Below are 9,491 nucleotides of genomic sequence, written 5' to 3'. Positions count from 1 at the left end.
CGGCTTTTTCTCTCTTAAGTCCACAGAAATGACATTTTCTGGCCCCAGGGTGGTAGGGCTAAGTTTGGCCACAGTATCTGGCAGGTAAGTTTCTGCAGCCACAGCTGCTGTCCAGACCCTCATCCTCAATCGGGCAAAACAGGCTGTGAACAGGAGTGTGAGGTGGTGAGACCCTCCTGGGAAGGTGGTCACAGAGCTGAGGAGGTAGGGAAGGTTGCCACTGGAAGCCCCTGAGATTTTGTCGGACAGTTGGAAAACTGAGGCCCTGAGAGACTGGGATTTCACTCCGGGTCTTCTGAATCCTTTATGTAGTGTTCTCTTCAACCTTGCATTTTTAATAGCCTCCCCTGTTCCCAGGCAGGGCAGCAATGCTGGCTATTCATCTGGTCCAACACTGATGATTTCTACAATATGATAATTTGTACAAGCAGGTTCGGTTATTAATGATGTACAATAAGAGAGATCTCTCCTGTCAAAAGCAATTTGAAATGCCTCCAACCAAATTAGATTAGCAAAACCCGGAAGGCAGTCTGGAGTCAGGATTAGAAATGAGATCGGGCCAGGTGTGCCTAAGAACAGGTGGTTGTTCGCTGGCGCATGCCTCCCTCAGGTGGGAAAGTGTGTGTCCTTTATCTTATCCTGCATCATTCCAAGGGCCACGCGTGCCAATCCTAACAACCCTTGGGCCACCAGCGAGCTGAGCACGGGCCCGTAAGGTCTGGATGTGAATCAACTCCTCTTCTAACTTCCTGTCAGTGGACAAGTTCCTTACCTTTGCTGGGTCTCAGTTTCCCCATATGTAAAATGAGGCCAGTCGCCCTTCTTGCAAGGGTTGTTGTCGTGCTCCAGAAAACATAACTTGCCTCCCTTTCCCTGCCTTCCCCTTAGCAAGTTGATGGAGTGCAAAGGATTCATCAGGCAACAGTCATTTCCGATCATAAAGGGGACTAAATGGCTCATCAGGAGTTTCCAGGCCCTGGCCTAGAGGCAGCCTTGTGCTGTTGATGAACATCTTCCTCAGGAGGGGGAGGGTTCGAGGAAGCTTCAGGGTGGACACCCCTTTTGAAAATGGTTCCCTCTTAGGGACCCTAGAGGCTTAAGGAGGTGGGGGGGTACAGAGGGACTCCTGTCTGAAGTAGGTACAAGGATAAAGTTCCTTTTGCCGCTACCTCTGTGGCTGTCAACACTGTCCTCAGCACCCATCCTGGGGCCCACGGGGACGGTGGTGCTCACACAGTCCCCAGGTGAGCAGGTAAAAATCAGCCCCTCGGTCCTGAGTGTCATTCCTGGCCCACCCTGCCTGCCAGTTCAGATGCCACCCCTAGAAATTCCCAAACATCTTCAGCTGTCTTGATCAAGGTCAAGGATCAATAATTGCAAGGAACATAGGTCCACTGGAGCAAAGTCAATTAACAGCAATAACAACATGTACATTTATCGGGTACTTACTATGTGCCAGGCACAGTTCTAAGCAGTAGGCATGTACTGATTCATTTAATCCTCACATCCGCACTATAAATTAATTGGTCACTATTATCTACATTTTACATATGAGGAAATCAGGCACAGAGAGGTTAAGTAACCCAATATCACACCATTAGTAACTTAAATTCACGTGAGAACAAAAAGGAAATTAAACCTGACCAGAAGATGAAGACTGAAAGTCAGGGTCTTGGTCTCCTCTGTCCATTTCTGCTTTTCTCTGCCTCCTTTGTTCTCCTGCTAGTGTCTGGCTCAGCACAGCCACCCCGGCCCCCAGTCTACCGGGCCTTGCATTTCAGGTGCTCACCAATTTGTCCCTAACTCATGGAACAGAGAATCTGGAGAGTCAGCCCCATCCAGCAGTGTGCTGGTAAACATGTAGCAACTGGTTCTTCAAGGAGAAAGCAAGCCCTGGTTTATATCATTTGCCACTTTCTGTGGCGTAGATCCCACCATGGCTGATTTTGAGCTACCAGCGCTCACTGAATGCGGAGCTGGGATGGGGTGTGCACAATTTGTTCAGATGAACCAGGACAGCCATTACACACGCTGGCTGCATCCATGGATCAAGTCACCAAGTCAGGTGTCCACTGCTGGCCAATCAGCACAGCCAATCAGCTGTGGCTGCAGTGGGGTCATGTGACACAAATATGGCTGCCACCACCCATCCCTTCATGGCATAGCAGGCTACGGGAGGTCAATTTCAGAGAGCAATGAGGCCGGTGAGATTACTAGAAACGTACTGGTTCTTGGCTACCCCACATCCACTTCTCCTTCTAATGGTAACACACTCTGATTTCCTCTTGGGATGGGGGTTTTACCCTCTGCTCCAGGCTTAGGGCCTGGGCCCTAGGCCCAAGCCAAACAAGCACATAACACCACCCGGTCAGAACCCAGAGGACCCAATTTGACTTTCGCTGTGTGCTATGATTTGAATGTGTTCCCCAAAAGCACGTGTTGGAAATTCACTCTCCAATGCAACAGTGTTGGGAAGTAGGGCCTAATGGGAGGAGTTTAGGTCGTGAGGGCTCCGCCTTCATGAATGAATTCATGCTGATTATAAAAGGGCTGGAGGCTGAGCGTCCATCTCTCTCACTCTAACCCTCTCTTGCCCTTCTGCTTTCCACCATGGGATGATGGAGCATGGAGGCCCTCGCCAGATACTGGTGCCATGCTTGGACTTCCAGCCTCCAGAACTGTCAGCCAAATAAATTTCTGTTCATTATAAATTACCCAGTCTGTGGTATAACCCAGTCCATAAAACAGACTGAGACACTGGGGCTTCTGGCAGAGAGACAGGCTTGATTGCTGGGAACCTGGGGCTGGAGCTGCTGACCCCACTGGAGCCTGAGGCTGAAGCTGACTCAGCAGAGCCAGATGGAGCTGGAGACACGTCCTTTGGGCCCTGAAGCTGGCCTGACCACTGTCCTGTGACATGAGCCAATAAATTCTCGTTTGAACTTTCTATTACTCACAGCCAAGTCTTGACACACAGGACTGTGAGGACTCAGAGGAACACATTCCGGATGATGAGCTCCATGCTGACTCGCAGCTGAGTCATTTCTGTTTCCCTCCCTATGTCTCCATAGGGCCAGCCCAGAGAAACTTTTGGGGAATTCCTGCATTTCCCTCCTTGGCAATCAAAACACTGACCTCCGTGGGGAAAAATGTATGTGAGGGGGCATCTTGGACCCCTCCCCTATCACTAGAATAGCTTCCACAAAACAGACACTCATGATGGACCCCCAGAGAGGGTGGGGTGCCCCTCAGGGAACAGGGGAGATGAGACTCACTTGGTGGACCTAATACATCCAAAAAGGCTCTAGAACTAGACAATTTGGGGTAAATGTATGTCCCCACCACTTAACTGCACCATGATCCTTAGCACAAAGCCTCTGTCAGTTTGCTACTCACTTCCTGGAAGAGTGGTGAGGCAATCACCATGACACACTCCACTCCGCACCTGGAGGCCCACAGTAAGGAGCCCTTTCCGTCCTTCCCCAATCTGGGGGCGGGGGCGGGGAGAGGAGCAGTGGAAAGGTGCCCCCCAGCCCCACCCTCGCACAGAGCACGCCACACACTGCTGCCACCCGGGTGCAGGTACAGTTTATTCTTCACAACAGAGAAATACAAAGAGCAGAGGGTTTGTAATTCCTTTCTTTCTTGCCCCCTTTAGTGTTCTTCCCCCACATTTGATTATTTTGCTCCCCACCCCCTTTTTTAAATAGAATGCAAACTTCTTTCCTGAAGTGGCTGAGGGGCACCTGCCCTCACCTCCCTGCCACCAAGATGCAGACTGAGAAGCCAACAGACTGTTTTCTCTTTTTTAATAAGGTAACTAGTTCTAAATATGGTGGCCTGGAGGTCCCATAGAAAAAAGCAAAGGGGTGTTAACAGTATGTATAACAGCGTATTTACAGGGTAGTAACATGCGGACAAAAAGCTACAATACTGAGTTTATCAGACGACGCAAGTCAAACAAAGGGGTGGGGGTGGGGCCAGAGAGCCCCATGGGAAAAGAAACCCCAGGAAACGTTAAACTGGTAAATCAATGGCGAGTTAAGGCTTAAAAAGTGTATAAAAATAACACAGTTAATATTCAAAACGGAACTCCAGATACAGAATATATAGATGAGTTTCTGTCTAGTTTTCTTTTTTTCCCGGGGGGACGTGGGGGGCTTCTCCGGGCTCTGTACATGGTTCCTATATACACGGACACGCATGGCTTTCAGATTGGGGTGTGCCGTGGGGGCTGGGGACAGGGTCTGCTCCTGGGACCCGCCTCCCCAAGGATCCCTTCCCTGCTGAGAGGCCTAGGGCCTGGGCTGGGGATTCCCCCTCCATGGCAGGGAAGACAAATGACCCCTCCCTGGGCACTGCCCCCATCTGGAGGAAATTCTGGAGGGAGGGTCCCAGCCCCAGGCCCACTTCCTCCCCATCCCCCTGCCCACAGTCTGGGATGGCGGGAGAGGTAGCCTATAGGTTTCCTGGCCAGCACCGAGGTAGACTGGGGTGGTCTTCAGGGCAGCGAGGGAGGGCCGGGTCTTACCCAGCCCACCCCTACCCCATTTCCCTGGGCCCGCCACCCAGCCCATCACTGCACCCTTTGGTCCTGCGGATCTCCCGGCCCCTCTCTCGTTTCCGCCTCCTGAAGCCTGGACAGCCCTGGCGGCTGCCACATCCCTCTGCCCAGCAATGCCCAGGGCACAGCTCGAGAGGTACCAGCGGGGCACCCAGGGGCGAAGGGCGCACTCTGGCGACCTCCTACCCCCTCTCACCTCGGGGTCCCCTTTGCAGTCCAGAAACCCAGGCCTGAGCCTTCCCTCAAGACCTGAGGCCATGGCAAGAGAAGGTCCCACGCTGCCCTGTGGTTCTCTGCGTCCATCTGTCCGATTCTTTTAATTTCTCGGTCTTAGCAGCACCAACTTCCTGGCCAATAAATATCTTTTTTGTTATTTCCAAAACAAACTTAAAAAAAAAAAAAAAAAAAAAAAAAAACAGTGAAGCAAGTGAAGGGTGGGGAACAAAAAGAAAACCCAACAGAGAGGTTCAAAGTGCTCTGAGATCGTCTTTGGATGCTACCAAAACAGTCCAGAATCTTGCAGTTGGCCTGGCCGCCCCCGGAGCTGGACCAGGCAGGGCTTCTGCGGACCAAGCTTTCTGGAAGGTTGGGAAGGTCGGGAGAGAGCTTGGCGGTTCCTGGAGGGCCCCTGGAGGGCGTCGGGGCCTGGTGCTGCCTGGGTCTGTGTCTGCCGGTGGGCCGGGCGGGGCGGCGCCGCCAGTGGGCTCAGATGAGAGAGATTCGCACCGGGATGCCGGGGGACTCGGTCCTCTGGGGCGAGTGATGGCTCACCAGGTGCTCCACCACCGTGTGTTTGGACATGTGCTTCATCAGGTAGGTCTCCTGCGGGCGGGGGCGAGATTCAGAACCTGTAACCGCCGGTAAGGGAGGCAGGGGGGGCCGCGGTTCCCACAAGCGGCCACTAGAGGGCTCCTTGGTCAGTGCGCCAGCTGCTGGTGGGCGGTCACTGCTTTGGGGGTCAGATGGGCCCTGGGCATTGGTTCTAGGGTTACTGCTAGGGGTGAGAGCCGGCCCTGGCCAGACTACGAGCCCAGAGGGCTGTGCGGAGAGCCAGCAAGCACAGCTCACCCCTCAGCAGCGCCCACCTGTGGCTGCCCAGGGTGGGCCTCCAGCCCTCTACCAGCTGGCTGTGGCGGGGTGCACCCAGCTGCCCCTCAGCCCTGCCTGCTGCGTCAACACCGTGCCCGCCTTTGCCTGGCGACCCCAGCAAGAGCGAGGCAGCAGGCCTGGGTTTGAGCCTAGTTCTGCCGTTTCTTAGCGGCGGGAAATTGGACAAGTCAGCTTGTCTCTCCAAGCCTCAGTTTCCTCTTCTGTAAGCAGGGATGGGGGAGGAACAACCTCCAAGGCTGCTATGGTGACACAGATACAGCCCTTAGCATGCAGCAAGGGTTGAGGGGACCACGCCTTCCCCAGTCTGGCCTCTGCACCCCCTCACTCCATCCTCCGTGGGGCAGAAGCCAGCCCTAAGCCCCCCCCACTGGTTCTGCCAGGTGTGACCCGAGGTACCAGGACTGGGTGGCCAAGGTGACCCAGGGCTCACTGCAGCCCCAGAGGCCCTCACACTAAGCCACATCCTTCCAACGGCCTTTGCCAGGGACAGAGGTGGTACTCCAGGCCCCAACTGCCACTCCTTGGCCTCAGACCCCAACATGCTCAGAAGCCAGCAGAGGAAGTCCCTAAATGTGGTGGCAACGTGCTGTTAAACAATACCAGAGGGAAGAAGTCAGCGAATCCCAAGCTAGGAAACTATTCTACAGTGAATGAAGAGCAAAGGGAAAAAAGGAGAGGAGGGGCCCTCAAGATGAAAAGGCATACCGAGCCAGGGCAATGTAGGAACCTTATTTGCATCTTTTTTTTTTTTTTAAGCACTAAACCTCAGCTGAACTTATTTGCATCTTGACTAAAAACTAATATTGTAAACAAAACCATGGCATTCATGAGGCAAATGAAAATGTCAGTGTTGAATGGGCGTTTGATGACGATAAGGACTTCAGTTAATTACTTTTAGGTATTCTAAAGGTATTGTGCAGATGCTCAAAAAAGGAGTCTCTATCTTTAGAGACACAAACTGAAATTTGTACAAATAAAACAATATGATGTCTGAGTTTTACTTCAAAAAACAGGGGTGTGGATGAGGCAGGAGTGGCTGGTGGCGTCAGGGCCATGGAGAACTTGAGCTTTGGAGAGAAGCAGGGACCAACTGGAGATCAGCCAGCCGAGTGGGGTCTCCCCAACCCCCTTGGAGCCCTCGTCCCTGCATGTTCTGTCTTCAGCCTCTCGAGCCTCTTCTGCCCTCTGAACTCCAGGGAAGAATAAAGTCACAGACTCAGCACTTAGCAAGCAGCAGCCCTAGTGGCACCTGCCAAGTGCTACTGACTACCCCACCTACAGTCCGTGCGCTACCTCTGGCCAGTGACCTTTCAAAATCACCCTCCCCACCGGGCTTGTAGCCCCAGCTACTCTGGAGGTTGCAGTGGGAGGATCACTTGAGCCCAGGAGTCTGCGTCCAGCCTGGGCAACACAGCAAGATCCCATCTCTAAAACAAAACCCAAACCAAAGCAATAAAACAAAAACCAAAGGAAAAAAAAAAAAAACCCCGAAGGTCCCCTCCCCCAATGGCTTCCCATTCCACCTGGAAAAGTATCCAGACTCTCTAACAGGGCACCCAAAGGCCCACATGACCTAATTTTCCTTCAGTTCTTGTAACACAGCAAGTCTGTTCCACCTCAGGGTGTTTGCACCCACTGTTCCCTGCATGGAAGGTTCTTTCCCCTGCCCCTCGCCATCTAAGCATCCTTCAAGGCTTCAGCTGAATGGTCCTTCCCCAGGTGGCCTCTCTAGACTCACCCCCCTTCCCAACTCCTCTGTCCTCCCTGCTGTCTTTCAAAGCATACTCTTCCTTTAGAGCGGTGCTTCTTGATCGAGGCAATTTTGCCCCCCGGGGACATCTAGCAAAGTCTGGAGACATTTTTGATTGTTACAATGGGGAGGGGGGTGCTGCTGGCACCTCATGGATGCTGCTTAACATCCTCCCCTGCATAGTGAAGTGCCCTGCGACAAAAAGTGATCCCGCCTAAACGCTGATATAGACTAGGGTTGAGAAACTGCTTTAGAGCAAGTACCACCATTTGCCATTAAATGTTTATTGTGTGGTTACTTGTTTCATACCTGTCTCTAGCAGTAGTTTCTAACCTCCCTGGGGGCAATAAAAACTGTCTGTCTGGTTCATCCTGATTCCCAAGAGCTGGGCACAAGCTTCAGCAAACACTGAGTGAATAAATCGCACGAGCTCAGGCTGGTTAGCCACTGCTCCACCTGCCAACAGCCCTGTGAGTGAATCCATTTTACAGATGAGGAAATTGAGGCTCAGTGACCTTTATGTTGGGAATCGGGGTTCTGTCAACCACGATATTTGATTAACTGGAAGAACACACACAAGTGACTCACCTGGGTGCCAAAAGGCCCTTGTTTGGGGAAATCCCCACCCAGGGACAGGGCGCTGGATGCTATTTCCAGTGCTGTTCAGACCTTCCCGGAAACGAGGGTGGCTCCGGGCCAAGTCACTGTGCCACCGTGTGGCCATGATGGGGACTGCAGCTTCCCCAGGAGCGGGAAGACCCTTCTGTCTCTCTGGCTCTGGGTGGAAGGCCCCCACCCCTGCCTTGAGTATCCCAGGGCCGGGGACCCACATTAAAGTCAGGCAGGAGGCTGGGGGCTTGGCCAGGGCAGCTGGAAACAGAAGTGGGAATCCCTGGCTCTGCCGTTCCCTGTGATCCTGGAGAATCACTTCCCCTGTCTGGGCCTCAGTTTCTTTGTCTGGAAAATGGGAAGAGTCAGTACAGATGTGAGGAGGAGGTGACATGAGGCGCAGGGAGAGGAAGCAGCTCTCCGGGCTCTCCGGGCCGCAGGCGCAGGCCGCCTGGCACTCACCGAAGTGTAGGCCCGCCCACACATGCTGCAGCAGTAAGCCTTGGCGTGCTTGATGGCATGGGCTGAGAGGTGGATCTGCAGGGAGGCGGAGTCCGAGTAGGCCCGGTAGCAGTTGGGACACTTGTAGGGCTTGTCCTTGTTGTGCTGGCGCTGGTGAGACTGCAGGGAGCACGGCAGGGTCAGGACGTGGGCAGAGCGCCCCAGCCCCACCCCCTTGTTATGCCTGCCCCGAGGGAGGCAGCTGTGCACCTGGTGGGCGGGCAGGCAGCACTCACCTGGAGGTTGGAGAGCTGAGTGAAAGCCTTTTCGCAGCCAGGATGTGGGCACTTGTAGGGTCTGTCGCCTGTGTGGATTCTGCAATGGGCAGCCCAATGAGGTGGAAGTCCCTGACACGTACCCCAGACCACTCCAGTCCCCCGGCCCTTGGCTGGCCTGGGACATACCTCTGGCCCCCAAGCTTCCGGCTCCCCACTCCACCTATTCTCTCTAGTGACCAAGGGTGAGCTCCAGGCAAGAGTTGGGGACTTCCAAGGCCACCATCTCCCCCTTCCTTCTCTGGCCTCCACTGCTAGTCTGACCAGAGCCTCCCCACTCCCCAGAGGTCCCCGCTGCCCCTAACCCACCACCAGCGCCCACTCAGAGACCCAGTCTAGGCCTCCAGCTAATCGTAGGGAGATTGCTCTGACTGCATTCTTCTAAAAACCCCACCCTGCAGGCCACCCACTGGAAAGAACACAGAGTCACACCTTTGTCGGGACTTTCCCCGCCTGCCCTGCCTCCTTCCCTAAGAAGGAAACATCTCCCTCTCATTGGCCCTGTCCCCTGTCTATGAGTAACTGAGAGACTGCAGGACAGCATTGCCCTGAAGCTTGGCCCCTGTGTCCTTCCTGGGAACTTCTATGTCCCCCTATTCCTGAGTTCTCATCCTGGCTCTACTATTTACTAGGCAGGTGATCTTGGGCAAATCACTGAGCCTCAGTTTCCTTATCAGCAAAA

General features: G+C 53.8%; 1 protein-coding gene and 1 pseudogene across 1 annotated transcript in view; both read right to left on the bottom strand.

Annotated features, from left to right (window-relative positions):
- Positions 1-3,956: 3,956 nt before the first annotated feature.
- Positions 3,957-4,823, bottom strand: LOC138389339 (uncharacterized; annotated as a pseudogene).
- Positions 4,824-5,256: 433 nt separating this feature from the next.
- Positions 5,257-9,491, bottom strand: part of ZNF362 (zinc finger protein 362) — a 37,543-nt gene continuing 33,308 nt past the window's right edge. The window contains exons 7-9 of the mRNA XM_069477641.1: positions 8,771-8,849; positions 8,496-8,654; positions 5,257-5,386 (exon numbers count right to left, since the gene is read on the bottom strand). Of these exons, the coding sequence (XP_069333742.1) occupies positions 5,270-5,386; positions 8,496-8,654; positions 8,771-8,849 (355 nt within the window). The 3' untranslated portion in view covers positions 5,257-5,269. The remainder of the gene's footprint in view (positions 5,387-8,495; positions 8,655-8,770; positions 8,850-9,491) is intronic.

The sequence above is a fragment of the Eulemur rufifrons genome, chromosome 8 (genome assembly GCF_041146395.1).
Source record: "Eulemur rufifrons isolate Redbay chromosome 8, OSU_ERuf_1, whole genome shotgun sequence".
In the NCBI taxonomy this organism is placed as follows: domain Eukaryota; kingdom Metazoa; phylum Chordata; class Mammalia; order Primates; family Lemuridae; genus Eulemur; species Eulemur rufifrons.
This window is presented reverse-complemented; position numbering and strand designations above follow the sequence as displayed.